The 22,833-nt window shown below is 36.8% G+C and overlaps 1 protein-coding gene across 1 annotated transcript in view; it reads left to right on the top strand.

The window, feature by feature from the left end:
* The window catches only part of LOC150053023 (doublecortin domain-containing protein 1-like), a 123,110-nt gene that overhangs the window by 63,738 nt on the left and 36,539 nt on the right, over positions 1-22,833 (top strand). Inside the window, exons 2-7 of the mRNA XM_090347957.1 lie at positions 2,105-2,231; positions 9,372-9,553; positions 12,625-12,717; positions 14,985-15,084; positions 18,051-18,186; positions 19,165-19,324. Coding sequence (XP_090204083.1) covers positions 2,105-2,231; positions 9,372-9,553; positions 12,625-12,717; positions 14,985-15,084; positions 18,051-18,186; positions 19,165-19,324 — 798 coding nt within the window. The remainder of the gene's footprint in view (positions 1-2,104; positions 2,232-9,371; positions 9,554-12,624; positions 12,718-14,984; positions 15,085-18,050; positions 18,187-19,164; positions 19,325-22,833) is intronic.

A 22,833-nucleotide genomic window follows, 5' to 3' on the forward strand; every position in this document is an offset into this window, starting at 1 on the left:
GATCACAAGAGAGGGTTCCAAAAGAACTCTGCTCTTTGAATGACTATGTATTCAATGGAATAAAATGAAATTTATACAACTTGAATATATGTGTGTCCCTGTCATTTTCCCCTCCAATAGCTGGACCACTTTCTGAAGTTGTTCAGTGATAGATAGCTAATATTCTGAGAGATAATAAAAAATAAGACATAAGAACTGTTAAGTACATGATTTCTCAGAGAAGGGTGGGGTCTGAATTGCACCATTTCCAGGGCTTCTGAGATCTCCCAGCTTCATTCATCCTGATTTCAAGGAGTCAAGTCCTTGGGATGGGTTCTTGCTGTTCCACCATTTTGTACCGTCAGTGATTCATGAATTTCTGGCAAGCTTGTGGAAAATCTGGGTCCTTGAGTCTAAGGCAGATCACTACAGAGCGTTTTGATTGTGGATAGGCAATCTTGGAAAGTTTTGAGTAGTACACTGTGTTCCCACTCATTATCTTGTTATGTAGTAAGTATTCATCACTTTATTTCCAAGCCCAGTATTACTTAGCTGCAGTAATTATTCTCTTACCCTAATGATTCATTTTATTCATTAGTATTGATTTAGGAGTTTTACATTTTTAATTACAAGTGAAATTGCTGTATTGCTTCTTAAATTACTAGTGACTGACTTTATTATGAAACATCTCCCTACCATGTAATAAATTAACTAGTTTTTGATATCTTTATGGTTTCATATATGAACATGATCTATTCCTGACATGTGATAAATGAGCAAGAATATTTTACTATTTCAAGTCTGTGAACAATTTTTCAGAAATACATTTGTTTCAAAATAAATTCTGCAATATGAATTATACTTGCATGCTATATTCTTTTTTTTCTTTTTTGCCAGTAACAGAGTTTGAACTCAGGACCTTACATTTGCTTCGCCTACTGTCTCAGCTGATGCTTTAGTACTTGAGCCATGCCTCTAACCTAAGTTTTTACTGGTTATTTTTGAGGTGGAATCCGTGTGGACTTTTGTTCTCAAGCTGAGCCAAGAGAACCACAGATCTCAGTTTTATAAGTAGCTAAAATAGCTATAGCATCAGCATCAAGCTAAACTTTCAATTTTAATCTTTTTTTTATTAAACACTTAGCTTGGTTTTTCTTTTTTGTTTTATACTTTTATGAAACCATGGGTTTAATTTCCAGTACTTTAGAAAGAAAAATTATCTGGTAGTTTGTGAATGATTGGTCATGTAATAACCTCTCCCATAATAATTGCATGTATGTTTCTAGTTTTCCTTTCAATATGTGTTTTGTTTCCTTTTTTCTTATATTGGCATTGACATTATATAATAACTGATATTCTAATTTTCCTTTTGTTAGAAATTTCTGTTATAACTTTGGAGTTTTGCTTTAATGTAATTATCTTTTTAATTTTATTTTTGGGATGATGTATAGAGGGGTTATAGTTACATTTGTCAGATAGTGGGTGCATTAATTCTGGCACATTGATACCCCTTTTCATTTTTTTGTCCCCATTTCCCTCCTCCACCCACTCCCAATCATCTTTGTTTTTCCCCCTTCCTTTCCCTATTTCCAATAAACACATAAAATATATGCAATATATCAGGTAACAAGGTCAGATACAGTAATAACATGTGATTATCCACAAGGGCAAAAAAAAGAGAAGAGAAATAACATAGTACATTAAGAAAAACAATCACACAAGATAAACCTCTTGTTCCTCTTGTTTCATTTCATTTAGTCTCATCCTATATGACCTTATGTAATAGGTTTTGAGCTATTGTAATCCTTGGCTAGGAGAGTCCTAGGTGTGTACTAAATATTACAAATGAGGGAAAACATTGAGCCTATGTTCCTTTGAGCCTGGCTTACTTCACTTAATATGATTTTTTCCGAGCTTTAATTTAAATATGCACTTGTAATCTTTAAAATGCATTGTTTTTGTTTTGGAATCAATTCCATCTTTGTTCTGGGAAACAGCAAATAATCAAATTGGGGTTTTTAATGAAACTGAGTCTTCACCTAGTATATAGCACACTCTCAGTGTGAATATTTAGCAATGGCATTTGCCCTTGTTTCATTCATTTTTGTATTTGTTTTTATTATAGGTGGGCCATAAAACATGAAGGAACCAGAAAGCCAGGCCAATGGAAACATTCCAAAGTTGACAATCCTCTGTGGAACAAGCTTACTTACTTGTGGCCTGTCCTCCCCAGTGGCCAACTCAACGAGGTGGTTTGGAATCATATGAAATGTGGTTATTGGTATTTGCTTTCAGGCTCACTGTTTGGTATAGCCAAGTACCTTTTGAATTCTAGCATAAAAGATAAAACTTGTTAATTCTATAGTGCATTAGAAAGATGCACTCAAGTCTTTCATCATGGGAGTAAAACATACTTATATCTTCTTGTACTCCATGAAATTTTACCTTTTAAATTTTGAAATATAGTTCTTAGGTACTAACACATCCAAAATATTATTTTTCCTTGATGAATTCAAGCTTTCATCATTATGTCATCTTTTTGGTACTAATAAAAGTCTCAGTTATCCAATATTCATAAAATATCCCAATGTATTGGGTTATTAGTATATATTCTCTCTGTTCTTTTATTTTCTGATTTTATATGTTTTGATTTGGAAGGGTTCCCAATAACCAACATCTAGTTGCCTTAGGAACTTTGTCTGACAAACTTGTCTCTAAACTACAGTATTTTTTCTGTTCTATTTATTGTAATTGTAGATATATTTAGATTATTATTTGCTTTCTATTTATCTTTCCCTGTTTCTCTATTTTTTTGTGTTAGATTTTGGTTTTTATTGACTTTTTCTCCATTTACCAGTTGTGAAAATATGCTCTCTGTTTATATTCTTTGGGTTATTTTCTGAACATTTTATCTGAAAAAAACGAATAATCAAAATGCTAAGTAAAGTACTCTCTTTTTTTTTGCCAGTTCTGGGGCTTGAACTCAGGGCTGAGCACTGTCCTTGGTCTTTTTCCTCAAGGCTAGTGCTCTGCCACTTGAACCACAGCACCACTCCTGAATTTTCTATGTATGTGGACCAAGGAATTGAACCCAGGTCTCCTACCGCTAAGCCAATCTCTTATCTCAAGTAACTAGGAATATTAGAATAGTTAGCTTCAATCCTATGATTTGTGATAGAGGCTATTATCATATGATTTTCACCTTTTAACATATTTCCATAAGGTTTTGAATGTTGTGGTAGATAGTGTAGTTGATATGTAGTTATGTTTATCCCAAACTTTCCTTGTCACAATTAGTTCTATATTTGATTCTTTCCCCCTACAGTTACTTTCCTTCTATGTGACACACCTTTTTAAAAATAAAATTCTCTCAAGTCAGATATTTTATTTAGGAAACTAAATATATGATCCATGATTTCTGCCTCCTGTTTTGTCATGGAAAACTCGGCCATCATTCTAAATACTCTCCTCTGAACGTCATCTCAACTGTCTTTTCTCTCGGTCTGCTTTTTATCTCTTTTCTTTTCTTTAATATCCTGTGATTTCACCATAATATACTGAACAGAACCTTTCTTATTCATCCTGCTTCTTTTCTGCCCTTGGAGTTGGGGATTGGAGAAATTGTGCACAGAGCAGTCTGAGCCAATGGTTAGATGAAATGAATATGTCTGAGATACAGGGTTTGCAGGGCTAGGTAGAGCCAACATGGAGCCAGAGGTAGAGAGGTGGAATGGAGAGATCAGCACAGCCTGTAAACTAAGACAAGAGACTGGAATTAACTTTTTAGTGTCTGAGACTGCATTAATACCAAAATATGTTTACCTCTTAGTGGTAACCACTGATCTGAGAACTCATTTCACTTTTAAGTAGTATCCATCCCAGAAAGCAGTGGAAACTTTTACTCACAAATAGCATTTCACTATCTGGAGACATCAATATTTTAAAAACATGCTAAAATTGTATATAAAAAATTGATATGTTCTTTTGGTTTCTTCTGTAACTGAGATCGCTAGTACATTTATAGAAATGCTGAGGTATGGTCTCACACCCTGGAGAAAAAGTTGTGTATTGAGCAGATGCAGTTTTAAACACTTGAAGATAAGGAGCAATGGATTTTCATATTCAAGCATAGAATCACTGGGAAATTTTGAAATGTACTATTGAGTAACTACTACATTAAAATATGTGCCCTCAGGCCCTCATATGATGGATAGAAGATAGGTGAAAGTACAGAATTTATTAATCTGCTAACAGATGGTGTTGCTTTGTAGCCAAAGAGGACAAAAGCTTAAAAGGCTCTTGTAAATCTAGGAAAGCAAAAGTTCCTATATGTAGTCCAAAATCCTTAATAATGGGATCTGGCCTTTGGAAACTCAGTGTAATTTCAGAAATTTACTTTGAGAGGAGAAGGAAGAAAAATACATGCTTAAAAGTAAACCATGTATTTATGGATATGTAGGAATTCTCAAGAGTGAAAATAAAAATGCATTCATTTATTTATTAATAACCAATGGATAAAGCTGGTGCTGATAGTTCATGCCTATAATCCTAGCTACTCAAGAAGCTGAACATTGAGGATCATGGTTCAAAGTCAGCTTGGAGATGAAAGCCTCATCTCCAATTAACCAGCGAAATTCAGAAGTGGAACTGTGGCTCAAGTGTTAGAGCACTAGTTTTGAGTGATAAAATTAATAAATAGCACTCAGGCCCCAAGTTCAAGTTGCATTCCTGGTATATACATATGTAAAATAACAAACAGATGAACTGGGATCAACACAGTTAAGAAGAGAGGTCATTGTTTAAGAACAGATCCCCAAATCAAACATACTCTCTTTGCTTACAACAAAGGAGGGGGGGGAAGAACTATGCTATGGAAGAGAGCAAGAACATAGGAAAAAAATCAGTCATGAAATGAATCAGAAGATCTGAATTCCAACTGAGAGGATGATCATCTATACACTAGATGATTTAATTATCCATGATTTTGTTTTTCTTCATTATCCTAAGACTGCATTTCTCAAAGCAAAAGTGCCGTAAATTGTCAGAACAGGAATGAAAATATCTTAAAAGAAGTATTAACATTTCTAATGTATTCACATACATTAGAAAATGTTTGAAGACCAGCTAGTTTTCATGTATTTATATGAACTTTTGTGATGGCTCACAGAAAAGGCTTCTTGGATTTGCAGAATGAATGGTGCTAAAACCAGCGGGTTCACAATGGCTGCTTTGTCTGGAGACAAATTGGAGAGTCAAAAAGATCCAAAAGCAATAGGGGCTAAGACAGCTCACACAGGTGTTCCTCAGAAACACAAGTGTGGGATATTGAAAAAAATCTTTGATCCACTTTCTGATTCCATGAAATTGTTAGATTCAGAAACTAAGCATAAGCATCTTGTTCTTGTTTTTCTCTCCCATGCTTTAAAAAGGAGATGTATCAGTAATTTTCTGGCAAGACTTCAAAGTGGGAGTCATTTTAATGAGATTTTGTCTCTCTCATTTCTCTAACCTATCTAGTTTTTACTTGGTCTCTTATGTCTAAAAATGATGCAAAAGTTGGTTTGCTCTGAATCAAGTTGTAATCAGTTTTCTAAGTAGTTACAGAATGATGTCAGACTTGACAACTGAAAGTTCTAGAACTCCACCCCACCCTGCTATTCCCTCTCACCTCAAATGTAATCTTTACACAATTGCAGTTTCAAATGAAAAATCCAGTGAGTTTATTATAACTTTTCTTGCCTCTCTCTCTCTCTTTTCCCTCTCTAACTATTCTAAAGGAAAAAAATGTGTTACATTTCTCCCTTCTTAGACAATGGACACCTAATAGTTTCATTAGCAATTTAATTTCTACTCAGACTAAAGATTTTCAAAGAGCAGGAATAAAATAAGTTTCTTTAAACCTGTTTTTTTTAAATTTAAGAGTAGCATTGTTTGTCACTTATTGACTTTTACTGTGTAAAATGTTTTATTAAATATGAAGGAAGAAGCATTAATCTGAAAAAAATACTCTCCTCACCTTTTTGAACATCAATTTATATGGTTATTGCCTTAATTAAATGCAGTTGTTATTTACAAATCTATCTCACAAGTTAGCACCTCATAATGAGATGTCATTTCAAAATATTTACATTTCACAACTTTCAGATTTTGTTTATAGTTTATTAAAAATGTGTGTTTTCTGTATAATTGCACCATAGTTAAAATTGTTCTGTTCAATAGTTTGAAAACCCCCCACATTCTCTTCAATATATAAGCTAATGACTTTGTATCTTGACCTGCTTTGATCGACCATGCACCCCGTCTCTCCAGTGCTGAATGGGCTTCGTCTTTGTTGTGTTGAGCGCATTCTCTCCAGAACTGTGGTTATTGGGATCATGAGGTTCTTGACTGCCTAACATGACTTACCCCCTCTGTGGATATTGGTGACTATATCCCCTGAAAGAAATGTCGCCCACTTAGTTTATGTTGGATGTCTTGGCTTGGAGTCTTTGGGAATAAGCACATGTGGAAAACGGTATAGATGGGTTACTAGGAAGTAGAGGTAAGGGACGAGTAGGTAAAGGATGAGAGTCAATATGAGAAGTATGGCCATGCCGTCTTCCAAGAATCCATGGAAAAGGCAGTGTCAGCAAGGTTTCTCCTGGAAGAGAAAAGGAAGCATTTATGCACTGGCTTCCAACTGTTTTCTGTTAAAGGTCTGCATACAGTTGTTCTAGAGTAACAGGCCACAGTCTCAAATACAGGCAGTCTAGCTTCAAAGCCCAAGCACTTGTCCATTTTAGAATATATTCTGAGAGTTGCTGAGAGATTTGGACACTAATAGCCTAGTACAAAATTTATACTAATAAGTGTAATTGTTTAGTGGAATAAAACAATCAAATTATTAGACAACAGTAATGAACAACAACAACAACAAAAAGCACCTTGGTAGCAGAGGACCAGTTGCTTATACTTAAAATCCTAGCTACTCAGGAGACTGAGATCTGAGGATCATAGCCAGCCTGGGAAGAAAAGTCCCCATGAGACTCTTATCTCCAGTTAACCACTCAAAAACCAGAAGTGGTGCTAGCCTTGAGCACAAAGCGGTTCAGCACCCGGCCCATGAGTTCAGGTCTCAACCAAAGAAAAAATAGACACCTTGGCTCTTCAACAAGTGGTGTGGCAGAACTGGTTAAATACCTGCAGAAAACTAAAGGTGGATCCTTCTTTCTCACCCTGCAGCAGGATTGACTCCAAATGGATCAAAGACCAGGAGATCTGAAAACTTTACAAGAAGAAATAGGAGATATACTAGGTCTCCTTGGCATAGGTCAAACTTTTTTAATAAGGACCCAGAAACACAACAAATCAGAGAAAGTCTGGATAAGTGGGACTGCATTAAACTGCAGAGCTTTTGTATGGCAAAGGACATAGCTAGCAAAGTAACTAGAAAGCCTACAGAGTGGGAGAAGATCTTCACTAACCATACAACACACAAAGGCCTCATATCTAAAATATATCAACAGCTCAAAAAATTGAATCACTCTAAAACTAATCTCCAAAGTAACAACCACCCCATTAAAAGATGGGCCAAAGTCTTAAAGAGAGTCTTCTCTGAAGAAATAAGAATGAAGAAATGCTCAACATCTCTGGCCATAAAAGAAATGCAAATCAAAACAACTCTAAGATTCTACCTCCTTCAGGTTAGAATGGCCATGATCAAGAAATCTACTAACAACAGATTCTGGTGGGGATTTGGCCAGGAGGGATCACTACTACACTGTTGGTGGGAGTGCAAACTCGTTCAACCACTATGGAAAGCAGTATGGCAGTTCCTCAAAAGACTAAACATAGAGCTCCCCTATGACCCAGTAATTCCACTACTTGGCATTTACGCAATTGTCCAGAAACAAGGACATACTAAATCCACTAGCACAACAATGTTCATCGCAGCACTATTTACCATAGCAAAGATATGGAACCATCCCAGATGCACCTCAGTTGATGAGTGGATCAACAAGATCCAGTTGTAGGGCTTGAACTCAGGGCCTAATCACTGTCCTTGGACTTTTCTCAAGGCTAGAGCTCTACCCTTGAGACACAGCACGAATTCCAGCTTTTTTTCTATGTATGTGGTGCTGAGGAATCAAACCCTGGTCTTTGTGCATGCTGGGCAAACACTTTACCACTAGGCCAAACTCCCAGTCCAAGATGTGGTATTTACACACAATGGAATTCTATGCTGCTGTCAGAAAGAATGACATTGCCCCATTTGTAGGAAATGGAAAGACTTAGAAAAAAACATATTAAGTGAAGTAAGCCAGACTCAAAGGAACACAGGCTCAATGGTTTCCCTCATTTGTTATAATCAGTAGAATTCTTGGGCTAGAACAAAATCTAGATATATATGGCCACAGAGGATGACACTAAATGAAAGAACCTCCACGATATAGAGACAAGAGCCAAATAATGAGTGATTGTTGTCCTTAATGTACTATGTTATCTCTCATCTCTTTTGCTGTCCCTTGGTTATCTCATATTGTTACAGTATCTCATTTTGTTATCTGATATATCGGATATATTTGTATTTGGTTATTTAAAATTGGATAGGGAAGGGGGTAAAACAAGATGAGGGGTGGGGGTAGGGGGGAGGGAAATGGGGACCAAGACATGTGAAAGGGTATCAGTGTATGTGAATTAATGCACCTTCTATCTGGCAAATATCATGTAACCCTTCTATTAATTACAATAAAAAATATGAAAAAAATAAATGCCTTTAGGATGACTGTTTTGTCTGGCACATTTTTTACTTTTGGTGATTAGCATTGTATTGTGCCTGGCATATAATGAAGAATAAATATTTGGAAATGTATGAATTAATAAACCATCACGTAAATGAATATATACAATGTATCTGAATTCTACAACATAAATCATCCCAAGTATGTTTAAGTTATTTCACTATCTTACTCTATTTAGGGAATGCTACTATATTCTGTTCATATAGCCTTGCTTGCACAATAGATTGGATTTAAGGTAATATTATTGCAGGCTTTTGTGAAAGAAGTTTCACTCATTTTTCTTTCCTTCACATTGACTAAAGATACTTCACACATGTGTAAAAAGCCAGTCTAGATTAATTTAGCTATGTTTTCACACATGATTCTTTTCTTAAAGGGAATGAATAATTTACAATGTGAATTATTGAAAAAGTTATTGCCTTTAAAATAATTGATTTTCCACTTTATGTAAATAAACCATTAACTTACATAGTCTGCAATGGTTTAGGTAGTCAATATATATTTTGCTGAATGAATAGAACATTTGTGGTATAAGCAGTGAGTTTGATGTTTATTAAGTCTAGAAATGACACTTCATGTGGCTTTCATATTTTGGGTCCTTTCTTTCTGAAGGAGTTTGACTGGCCAATAGAAGGACTGCTTGTGCCCAATAGCCCTCCCATGAAGAAACCCATCTGTAAGACCCCGGAGCAGAAGGTCCCAGTGAGATTCAGAGTTCTAAGAAATGGAGACATGGAGAAAAATAGATACCTTACTGTAATAGCTCCAGACATCTCACCTGGATGGAAGACACAGTAAGGGCAACTTGTTCATTCTTATTGTTAAATATACTTTCTAGTATAAACAGGTGTTGGCCTATTTCATTATGAGCATTTTTTCTGGGGGAAATATATATATATATAGTTATATATATATAACTATATATATAACTATATATATAGGCTTTTTTGCCAGTCAATGAGCTTGAACTCAGGGGCTGAGCACTGTCCTTGGGCTTTCACAAGGCTAGCACTCTACCACTTGAGCCACAGCACCACTTCTGGTACCGAGGAATTGAACCTGGGTCTTCGTGCATGCTAGGCAAGCGCTCTACCACTGGGCCACACTCCCGGCACAGAAGTTATATATTTATTTAGAAAAAAGTCTATCCTAGTGATATTTGAAGATGAAATTTCTATTAAAAGTTAATCCTTCTTTCTATTTCAGAAACTTAACTTTAGGGATTAAAGGCTACAAATACAAAGTAAGAAGTAACTGATTTTAAAAAAGCTTCATGATTTATGTATATTTTGAAGTAGCACTTTTGCTTGTGTTTTATTAATATATCTCAAAATAACTGAATTCACTCACGGCTTCTTAAATATAACTTTGTAATTCCGAATTGAAACTGCTATTATGCATTTTTGGAATATTTAATGAACAATTCTAGTTTCCAGAAAGTTTGTAGAAAAGCTTGGATCTCCATTTTGAGCTTACCATAGAATTAGAGAAAAAGAAATCTTTCTAAATAACCAGTATTTCTCTAGCATTTTAGAAAAATTACCTGCTCTAATTTTATCACAGTTCATGACAAAGACTCACAGATCATTGAAAAGCTTTGATGGGAAGAATTGGTTACACACATTGTTTCTTATATAATTACCAGTAAGATTCCCTCTTGACCTTTATTCTGAGATATTTAGGATAGTTGAGGCGGCTGATAATAGTCTAGTATTACTTTCTTCACATTGATTAAATATACTTCATACATCACTGAACAATGGGTAACATTCAGATTGGCTGTCTACTGAACTGCCTGGGAAGATGATAAAGTAAAAAAATTAATCTTCAAAGTAAAGTCAAGCCTGAAATTGAAATCTGTGACGCATACATTTCATAATTAGTTTACTACTGGATATAAAATGTGAGGGCAGTGCCTCTAAAGCATGCATGACTTTTTCCTAAATACCCAGAGTCAACACATTATTTCTGTCTCTAGAACATTTTGTTTTTTTATTTGATGTCAATTAGTTCAAAGTTATATACAGATAATATTTTATCACATTAGTGTTTCAAACTGCCTGGTTCAGTGAAAGAACCCAACCATATTTTGAGAAGCTGGCAAATTTGAACATCATTGGTATGCTGTGCTCATGGAACAATGTGTCCTGAATCTTCAAGTATTTAGAGATCAGAAAGCTGCTTTGTTCTCCACTTGAGAAACTATTCCCAAATCATTAAAATACCCTGGCCTACATTTGACAGTATAACTGTACTAGATATCAATTTTTTTTCTTTGCTCTCTGAAAAGTATTGTGCAGAACTGTCCATACCATTCCTCTCCTTCCCAACTGGCTGAATGTAAATACTAATACAGAAGCTTTTAACAGGGAGACTTGACTGTCAACTGCTGGGTGGCTTTGTTGTCTCCCTGCAGAAGGGACTGACTATTCATATTGTCACTAGAGTGAAAGGTTTTCTAGAGATGGGCAAAACAGAATCCCTCTGAGGCTGCTTTTAATAGATCTAGTAACTTATAGAAGAAAGTTCTACTGAATTCTCTCGTAGCAAAATTCTTGTCTAGTAAGATGGTACTGTTCAGTTATTTACTAATTCAATTTAAGAAGGTTTGAGAGATTGTCACCATCATTTGTTCTTCCTTGTATAAACCAGAGGATGATCAAATAACATTGTTTACTATTAGTTGATTATTCCCCTTAGTGAATGACAAAATATTGCCAATTAATCCTACTAATAGCTGTCACATTCATATACCTTGAGACATGATTTTTATGGCTTAGCAAATTCAGTTCTGTCAGCTACATGTGGAAAAATCTTAGGTGATATTTTAAATAATTTGAAGAAATGATTCCAGTAAACCTCATATTTTAATAATTTCTCTGTTTTCATTATTAGTAAGTTATGATCTTGGAACTACTCAATATCTTTCATGTAGTCTTTAAAGTCCTTTATGACTTAATTCTGTATAATTGTCTGGCTCTGCTGCTACCCTGTTTCACTCAATCACTCCCTACTTTCCATCTTGATAAGAAAGGTTCTTTGAGAATAACTTCACATTTTATTTCTAGGTGTTCCCCTGACTTCACATTCCTTTTCTCCAAGTTAGGTGTAACTGTACTTCATCGCTCTAATTATTTGATCCCCATTCCTCACATTGTAGCATCAACTACTATGCTAGCTTATGTGTCCTTCCAGGATATGGAGAACCCTGAACATGCTATCTACTTGCTCATGTGCCATATGTTATGGTGTGGACATAGGAATTAAATACTCAGGGAAAGAGTTACTTTAAACATGTGAATAAAGACCTCAGATTTAGACTAGGCTCCAAATCAGTTGACTTATCGACTGACTGACTGACTGAATAAATGAATGAATGAATATTTTATGAATAATTTTCACTTCATAAAATTTCACAGTAGTTCCTAATTTTAAAATGTGCATAAGCTTCCTTTTCATGGTGATCATTACTTTTCTATTTTTAAATGTTTCAATTTGAATTAATAATAGAACTATTACATGAATAAAACACCACAGACAAAATAATGTCATCTCGGAGGTTTTTTTTCAAAATTCATAAATTTACAACTCAGAGTGTTTGACACTATTAAAACAAGATTAGAATATTTTAAATCTGTGATTTTATATAAATTACTAGGTATGTTTGCCTAATACCATATTTAAGATGTAACAAAGAAGTTTAATATTCAATTGTGGTAGCTTTTGAAATTCTATGTTCTTAAGAAAGGCAGATTAGGCAAATCATGACAAATTAAGAACTTAAAATTTTTCATATCTTGAAATAAGTTGAGAGATAATTGACAGTGTATGCTAATGTAATCAAATCTTGGTTCATTTATTTCAGAAATGCTAAAACTGAAAGGAAACAGAAAGTCTGGGTTAAGAAAGACTCAGTAATAGATATAAATCAGATTGAATTCCATCATCTTTTGGAGAGGTAAATATTTCCTATCCTAATTACAAAGATATTTTTTATTTGTATGCCTGAATGGCTATATGTAATGGATGACACAATATATTTATACCGACATAAGAAAAAGCTGCTAATATGATTCTAAAGGTTGTAATCTATGATATATGTTAATTTTATGACTTTATGAGACCAATGCTAATTAAACATTTTCCCACCAAAATTCTGTGTTCAGCAAGTTCCCTCTAGCTTTCTCGACTCTTAACTCTGTAAATATAAGTGAATATCTTTAAAAAATGCACTTCATAATTTCACTGTACTGTTCCTGGATTTGTATTTGGTTGATTATGGATGTTCAAGCCTCAGGTCCTCCTTGTCCAGATACTCTGTTCTCTCATGGATGTCTGGGTTGTGTTGAGATATATAGCCTTGTGGGGAACCAGCTCCTGCTGATACTCCTGTGTCCCAGGCTCTCTATAAATTGAAGCAGTCCATGTGGCTACCCGCCCAACACCGGGGCTCACAGTCAAAGAACCTCCTCACTAGGGTTTTGCCTCCACATAGCAGAAGACCTGACTGCCTGCTTCATGCGCTGGCCATACATTCTAGCTGTAATATCAGATTATTCTATGATGATGCCCCTGGGCAGAGTGGCCTCCACTTCTAATTGCAGTTATGTTGGTGAAGGGGGAGGTAGAGAGCTGAAGATCACAATTCCAGGGCAGCCTAGGCAAAAAAAGAAATGTGAGGCCCTATCATAAAACAACCAACAAAGTGCAAAAAAGGGCGGAAGGGTTTGGTTCAAGTGGTTGAGAGCTTGCCTAGCAAGCATAACACCCTGACTTCACACATCAGTACTGTCACAAAGGAAAAGAAAAAGAAACATGTAACTGACCCTTGCTGGTGAGCTGAAAAATCACCTCTTATTTCAGTAGAAACAGCACATTGTAATGTCAAATATCTTTGGCAAAGATCTTTCACTTTCTTCTTCCATAGGCTGGGAAATCACAACAGGACTCTAGAAAATGCATTGTCTCCAGGCGCTCTCCTAATGCACATTCTGCTATATCATGTCTGTTCCGGACTGGCTATAGAGGATTCAGCCTCTGCTACCCCCAGTCCTCTGGATGTCAGCTTTCTAGAAGGCAAACTTAAATAACATACCACACATCCACTTTAATGCCTTCAGGAGTCTCCCATTCTTTAGGACCTAGAAGCTAGGTTCATTGGTCTGAAACCCCCAATGCTTTCGAATTGGTCCTCTTTCTCTGCTTCATTTGGGTCTTCTGTTATCCATACATTCATCTCTAGTGCTTCTTGATGAATGCCATGCAGCCTTTAAAATCCAACCCAAAGGTCACTTAAGTAAGGTTTTCTAAGGAGAGACTCATTTTTTTCTTTGTTCTTAAGGCACACAGGCCAGTGACAACACTGCACTGCTGGGTGGCTTGTCTCTAACACTGATTAGATGGGTGACTCTGCTGGGAAGAAAGAAACTGTCTTTTGCCTCTATATTCACAGGGCTTGCACAGTTCTATCTTGGGAGGGAGAAAAATCAACGTTCAGCATCTAACCAGGCTAAAAGTAATTATATCTCAAAGGGAATTAAGTGGTTAGAGAGAATCCCTTCTGGTGGAGAAACATGAAGAGCTTCCCGGTGATAGATGTGATTTTAGTGATCTTAGGGAAAGCATCTGGGCATGAATCAAGAGGTAGAGCACCTGCCTAGCAAGTGTCAAACCTGAATTCAAACCCCGGTACTGCCAACAAAATAAAACCAAATGCAAGCACAGATCCAACAGAAAAAGCCAAGGTGCTAAGCACTTTTTAACACTAGCCTTAAATTTTCACTCAGCAACCTGGGAGAAAAGAAATGTAGTCTTAGAAGGGCTGGGAGTGTGGCCTAGTGGTAGAATGCTTACCTAGTATGCATGAAGGCCCAGGTTTGATTCCTCAATACCACATACACAGAAAAGTTGGAAGTGATGCTGCAGCTCAAGTGGCAAAGTGCTAGTCTTGAGCAAAAAGTGTCCAAGGACAGAGCTTAGGCTCTGAGTTCAAGGCCCAGGGCTGGCAGAACGAAAGAAAGAAAAGAAAAAGAAAGAAATAGAGGCCTAGAGTAGCCTACATGTTTTCCTTGACTGGCACTTAAAACCCTCTGATGGACCTTGACTGACTCACAGCCCTGGGGGAAAAGTTATTAATGATCCAGGGTTTAATTTCTTATAGTTTTTTTTTCTCCACTACTAGAAAGTTCCTTTATGCAAGGTCAGTTTTTGTGTCTCTTACTACAGGTGCACTGAAACTTTAAATTTGCCTTCTGCAGCACGGAGATTGTTTAATGAAAAGGGGAAGGAAATCTTTGCCCTGAAGGAGCTGCAAAGAGATGAACTGGTAATCAAGTAAATTTCATGCTAATATATGAATACAAACCAAGGAAAAGTGTACTTAAAAATAAGACTTCAGATGCCTATTCTGTTTTCTCTCAACAATTAGCCAAACTTGCTGGGTGTGGTGGCTTATGCCTGTAATCCTAGCTACTCAGGAGGTTGAGATCTGAGGATCGCGATTTAAAGCCAGCCTGGACACTAAAGAACCAAAGACTCTTATCTCCAATTAATCACTGGAAAATGGGAGTAGGGCTGTGGCTAAGGGGTAGAACTCAGGGACAACACTCAGGCCCAGGGATAGGGCCGTAGCTTTGAGCTAAAAGCTCAGGGACAGCACCCAAGCCCAGAATTCAAGCCCTAGAACCCACAAACAAACAAACAAAAAATACAGACAAAAACTCAGCAACTATCCAAAAGCAACAATAAGATCTAGTGTTGTTGAGATCTCCAAAGCCTCAGGTCTGCTAGCTTTGGAGGAAAGTATACATGTATACATTGTGCTTTAGAAGAAGTTTACTCATAGCATTTTCATTATAACCCTTTACGACGCATGCTTTCACTACTCAAAAAAAAAAAGAAGAAAGCAACAAGGACAAATTTTTCACCATTTGTAATATCTGCCTCTGTCCCTGAAGGAGAATTGTTCATTAATCTTTAAAAAATACTATTTAGCAAAATAGGATCGTTTCCTCTTTGTTAAGGTCTACAAAATATAATTTCTTTAAGGTTTTACACTAAATAGCAATTTCACTTTTTTCAAATAATGTATAACTTCTCATATATTCTCTCTCGGCCTGTCTCTGTCTCTGTCTCTGTCTCTCTCTGGCTAAGATAATGCCTTACCAATTACAGTTTGCAATTTGCAAATTGAGGTTGCAGTCCTTTTGCCTCAGCTCCTGAGTGTGGGAGCTGTGGATGTCCATACTCAGTTTTCAAATACTGTTTGGGTGGCAGAAGAAAACTGGAAAAGGGAAGGACTTTAACAACACACTCTTTTTTTCTAACTTATGGAATTTGTGGCATCAGCATGGGGGAGAAACCACCTTCCTTGATTGCTGCATGCCATTCATTGGACAGAGTGTCAAACTCACATCATATTACTGGAACTCAGGCTTTGAGTAGAAAGATCACTTGAGAGTCTTAAATTCAGGTCTCAGTGACCAATATCACAGGCAGCATAAAAGTAGAGAGGCTGTGTTTGGAACTTGATAGCCTTATTTATTATGGGTCTTAAGTTATCACTGCCAAATTGCTTGTTTTAAATTTTTTTGATATGTGCTATCATGATCATTCACTGTGCTTTTTTTTTTTTTTTTTTTTTTGTCAGTCCTGGGCTTGAGCTCAGAGCCTGAGCACTGTCCTTGGACTTTCTCAAGGCTAGAGCTCTACCACTTGAGCTTCAGTACCACTTCTGGCTTTTTTTTTTCTATGTATGTGGTGCCGAGGAATTGAACCCAGGTCTTCGTGCACGCTAGGCAAGCACTCTACCACTAGGCCAAACTCCCCACCCCTCATTGTGCTTTTTCAGACTCAATTTGAGGTGAACTTTATTCAAACACAATAACAAAAAAATAACATTATCAATAACAAAAAATAACATTATCTAAAGGTAAGCAGAGTTGCAAAGCACCAGGATGATGGAAGAGTGATTATAAATGAAAATATTTACTAGAAGTTAGCCTGTCACGTTTTGAGCAACCAGCACAAAGTCTGAAAGGTGGACAGTTGCGTGATTTGGTATGTCCATTAGGGAGCAAGAAACCTGCTGTTCAGGGAGAGGAACTAATAGAGCAAGTTTCTATAGACAAATGCAGGTTCGTCAGAAAATTAGGGCTGGGTTTCCTTATGCTTTTCTTACCTTTAAGGAGATAGTATTCACTGAAAGATACTTAAGAAAAATGGATTCTAGAACTGAAGAAGAAAAAGAAATCTCATCCATAATCACAGCCTTCAGAAACACATTAATATTTTGATATTTATGCTGAAAGTACGTTTATGCCAGGGGGCAGAGAACATTTTTGGTTAAAGAGATAGTATGTTTGTGAACCATATCATCTCTATTGAAATGCCACTTGTATTACTGGGACATGAAAGCAGCCATGGATCACATGCAAATGAATGGATGTGGCTATGTGCCAGTAAAGCTTTATTTATATAAACCAACAGTAGCCCAAATTTGGGCTGACATCACAGTTTGCTAACCTTGACTATAACTGGATTTCAGTTTTTCCTTTTTTCCTTCCTTCTCCTTCCTTCCTTGAAAATTGTGTTTTAAACATTTTATTTTTAAAGTTGCTTTTTAAAATCTACAAATGGTTTTACAGGGGGATTACAATTCATGTGCACAGAGCATTTTGATCAGATCACTCTTTACATTATTCCCTTCCCCCATCTATACCAGTTCATCAAGTTTTCCACTTCCATCTTCACCTATGCGTTAAGTACTAGCACTATTTATCCACCATTCTCTTTTCTATTTTTTTCCACCCACTCTCAGCTGACCACGATGTTACAATCTTGCTTTACTAGTTCGTCTTCTTGAAAAGCAAGTTTCCCATTCTCTAATGGACATACCAAATCACTCAACTGTCCGCTGTTCAGGCCTCATACTGGTTGCTCAGAAGGTGACAGGTTTACTACTAGAAAATATTTAATTACCCTGGCCCCCTTTTCATCTATAACCATGCTTTGCTTCCATCGTCCCAGTGCTTTACATCTGTACATTTCAGTTTCTTGATGAGTTTTACAGCCACAGGAGTTGCAGAGAGAGTACGAACTCCCATTCACTCAATAAAATCCATGAAATCCGTCATATTTGATGCCTTGGTCAATACTTTGCTCCTTTTTCTTACTGAGAAGTATTCCATGGTACCACAAGTACTTTGATTACTGGGGTGATTTCCAGCTTTGGCGGTTACAAATACCATGCTATCAGTTGTATCCAGGATCAGAGCCTCCTGTCTTTGGTAGGTGTATGTCTCGTGTGGAGAACATTGGATCAATCCTGACCTCTCTATTGCTCAGCAAAGGAAGCAGCTTTTCCTCAGGAACTTGGCATCTGACATTTCCAAAATTCAAGCCTTCTGCTGCTCACGCAAGGTAGAAGGTGAGCACTGGAATTATTTTTCTGTAATATAGGTAACCAAATGCAAACACTTGTCTAGGGAGAAAGGAAAGGTTTGGGCCACCAATTTTCTTGTGCTCCCTTGGTCTCTAGTGGTTGAAATCACTTGTGATCATCTCTGTAGTCTACAGAGGTTCCTTCTCTCTGCCTGGAAAGCTCTTCAGGAAAGTTCTCCAACACGTCTCTCAGTGAATCCTGTCATCATGGGATTATCCAGAAACCAGATTCAGGGTTTCTCCTCAGATTGGAGTGGAAATTACAGCTCAGCAACTGAGTCACTCACAATGATACCAGTATCTTGAGAAAGAGAACTATCTGTATTTGTTTTTCTCCAAGTTATTTTTCTCCAAGTCACTAAAGGTGATCCTTGATTTCCCAAGACAGAGCCATGGGCTTTGGGAAGAATTGCAAATCATAGCTATATCACAATATCTTGTTGTAGTATGATGCTTGTCAAAAAAAGTCTTTGGACTTTTGTTTTCCTCATGAGGCTTCTTTAACTTCCAAGTACCCCTATTCCTTTTCATACATAGAGAAGGAAAAATAAAAAATATAATTTAATTCCATTTCATGTGGTGAATACCCTAGAGTAAAGTCTTATATGTGCCTTTCAAACATGGAGGCTTTCATGATGAGTCTGAGTCTCAGAGAATGATCTAGAGACATAGATATAAGTAATGTAACCAGCTAAATAGTTACAATGTGGAATAATTAACTTACCTTTGGAAAGACCTATTTTTAGTACTTTTGACTAAGAATATTTTGAGCGAAAAGACTCTATACACATTGAATTAAATGATATCCAACTTCTTACTTTAAAGAGTAAATTGACAAGTAGATCAAATGGATGGAAATAGTTTGTGCCAGTTGTGCCTGTGTTTTAGCATATGTTTTTTAGTTCCCAGGGCTCCAACATCATAAGTAATAATATGTCCTTGCCCTTTGTGTATTTCTGCTCAGCTCTTGTTTTAGAAGCCCGAAGTGACATTGTGTCTGGAAGCAAGCTTACTGTGCATAAACTTCGAGCAACTTTTGGAGAGGAGCAGCAACTTGAACAACCAGAGGGAAAACAAATGCAAGATGATGCTTTAGCAACAGAACATGCTTCCAGGGAAATTCTGTAAGTAATCAGATTAGCCAGAAAAGCTGCCAGGCTGTTTTTTGAACTCTGCTCTTTATGAGCCTGATAACAGTATAGCTGTCCATGTAGGAAACTTGTGCCCTGTTTCTGAAAATGATGTCAGGAGTGGAATAGACTTTAGTTTCTGACAAATGGATAGGCTTAGAACTTCAGCCATCACAATAAGCCATAACCAGTAACATTTTTATTATTGGAATTCTTTTCTGTGGTAAACACTGACATCAGAAACAATTCAGTTTCTCCCCTAATGAAGGTCCAAGTGTATACTTATCATTCTGACTCATTGAAATCATTTTCTGAATCATCTCTCTGTGTATAATATCCTCCTCCCAAGTCACATCTAAGTTCTACCAATGGAAATTTATTTCCCAATACAAAACCTCTTTCTCTCTGGATAGAGTCCAAGCCTCCACAATTGGGAAAGTGCTCTATCATGGAACCACGTCCCTTTTGGCTGAGTCTTCTATGTCCATTTTTTGCAGACAGAAAACAAGTCTGGGATTGCAGTTCCACACTCTTGTCTGTCATTGGCTCTCATTTTTACTTCATGTCCACCTCCCCTTCATATGTTGCTTCCCGAATCATGAACTCCAAGGTCTAGCTAAGCAACAAGCTATAAGGTGGGAAATCTCATTTGTGTTCTTTTGGAAGGCTCTGAGCCTCATAATTTTACTTGTTCCATATACTTCATCAAATCAGTTGTCTTCTCACTGAAATTAATTTCAGTGAAGATTATATTGAGCCATGCTTCTTCAATCCCTCTTTTTCTCACCCTACTCACAAACCTGAACAAGAACTATGTGACATGTGCTCTGTTAAGAATAGATGAACTGGAATGGAAAAACTTAGAAAAAAATCATATTAAGTGAAGTAAGCCAGATTCAAAGGAACATAGGCTCAATGGTTCCCTCATTTGTCATAATCAGAATCTTTGGGCTCTCCTAGCAAAGATTTACAATAGAACAAAACCTAGATACATAAGGCCATATACTATGACACTAAACGAAAGGACCTCCAGGATATAGAAACAAAAGCCATACAATGAGTGATTGTAGTCCTTAATGTACTATGTTATCTCTCATCTCTTTTGCTGTCCCTTGGTTATCTCATATTGTAACAGTATTTCACCTGGTTATCTGATATATTGTGCATATTTGGTTATTTGAAATAGGATAGAGAAGGGGGGAAAACAAGGTGGGGGCCGGGGTGGGGGAGGGAAATGGGGACTAAGATATGAGAAAGGGTATCAATGTTTGTGAGGTAATGCACCTTCTATCTGATGAATATAATATAACCTTTCTGTTAATTACAATAAAAATATATGGAAAAAAGAAAGTAAAACACCCATTATTTTATGAAAATTGAATTAAAATTTATTACAAATGGAATCAAAATAAAGTCGTTAAATATTTTTAAAAAAAGAATAGATGAACTGGCTCTAAGTAAGTATATTAATGAGTGAGTATACTCCCAAATTATACAAAGAAAAATACCTGGTGTTTTTTACTGTAAGAATTAATTTAGTGTTGTTACTAATATAACAAAACAAAACAAAACAAAACAAAACTTTCTCATTCCTCTAATTCTAGCTGTGCAGGAGGCTGCGATCTGAGGATTGCAGTTTGAAGTCAGCCTGGACAGAAAAGTCCACGACAAAGTATACTGGTGGAGCTGGGGATTTGGCCTAGTGGTTGAGTGCTTGACTAGCATGCATGAAGACCCAGGTTTGATTCCTCGGTACAACATACATAGAAAAAGCCAGAAATAGACAAGTATGCAAGCCCTGAGTTTAAGCTCTAGTGCTGGTACACACACACACACACACACACACACACACACACACACAATCTTCAGCTATAAGATTATTAACTTTGAAGCCAGTCTGGGCACTAAAGAACGTGAGACTCATCTCCAATTAATCGCTAGAAAATGGTAAGTGGGGCTGTGGCTCTAGGGGTAGGGTGATAGTCTTGAGCTGAAGAGCTCAGGCACAGAGCAGCCCAGGCCCAGTGTTCAAGCCCCATGACCGACAAAAAAAAAAAAAAAAGATTACTAACTTTTATTTTAGAAAACGTATTTCCTAGCTTTGGTGAATGGTTAATTGATTCTCTGTCTTGACACCACCAATGCACCTGAAGGCGTATTTCAAGAAATAGTTTGTCCTATGTCATAATTCTATAATCCATAGAGGATATTTTTTGCATTTCCTCTCTGCTTGTGATAGGCACGACCCATTTCTTGAGTCTTGTCCAGTGCCACCTACCTCTGTACACCCACACTGCACACCCTTCACACCACTGTCTGTCTGTCTGCTCCTACGGTGGCCAAATGTACGAATGATTCCATTTGCTCTTTTCTCTACTTTTGCTGTGGATCCTCACCTAGCTGGCTGCTTTCCTCTGACCAAATATCAATTTACACATGCACTCTTAGAGGAGACTTGCATGGCCCCACTGATAAAATAGCCCATGGCTCATTCCAGCGAATTTCTATTGGAATATTTGCTTTATTGAGCTTATGGCACTTACTTCATTGATTTACTTGTCTATTTTTTTCCTGACTTCCCACAAGGACATAAGCTCTGTGGAATCCAAAACATTTATTTGATTCATTACTCTATGCTCAATACTTAGAACTCTGTGCCTGACATATAATAATTGTTCAATAAATATTGTTAAAGGAATAAATGGCTTTCAGATGGATGATGATTTCCATGAGCAAATTAGTTAATGAATAAATCAAGGTGGAAGATTAAAAGTGTTCTGAAATTGACTTGAGGACAGTCCACTTGACAGGGAGATTAGGAGCTAAAAGATAAAGGGAAATCCTGGAAATAAGGGAAAAGACTTGTCTGCACTTTGCCAACTTGTCAAAACCAAGAATGACACTTACTTTTCCTCAGAAAAATGAGTTGGTGGGAAAGCTGTGTTTCTCCTTTGGGACACAAGGTGGCAGTCGTGCATTTCATCTGTCAGGGAAATTTTGATGGGAAAAGCTGCTCTGAAGACCTGAGTGAAGCTGCGGTTATCTCCAGTTTCATGGCCTTATGCAGTGCTGCTACCAACATTAGGGGAATGTACAGTCAACTCTACTAACACACTCTGCTAGGGATTTTCATAATCAGATATCGCTTGCAGTTGCATAAAATCATCATGGGTACCTGTCTGTACCAGAGAACTTTATTTACACGTATGCATATATATATATGTATGTATACATATATATGTAGATGCTATTTGAGTCTCTAGATTACTACACTGAGGGGGAAAGTTTAATTTGATTTAATATCAAGTAAACTTTATGGAATCTTGGCTACATTTTCCAGACAGAATTATGACTTACATATGAGGAAGTAGGAGGGCTCTTTTCAGATGTTCATTATGGTTCTCAGACTACCAAGTGATCCTAATCTTTAAAATATAATATCTTTAAAATATACTACATAGCCCCATCACCCCATCTTTAAAATACAATACATAGTCCCATTT

Source organism: Megascapheus bottae, chromosome 16, assembly GCF_031878675.1.
Source record: "Megascapheus bottae isolate mThoBot1 chromosome 16, mThoBot2.hap1, whole genome shotgun sequence".
Classification (NCBI taxonomy): Eukaryota; Metazoa; Chordata; class Mammalia; order Rodentia; family Geomyidae; genus Megascapheus; species Megascapheus bottae.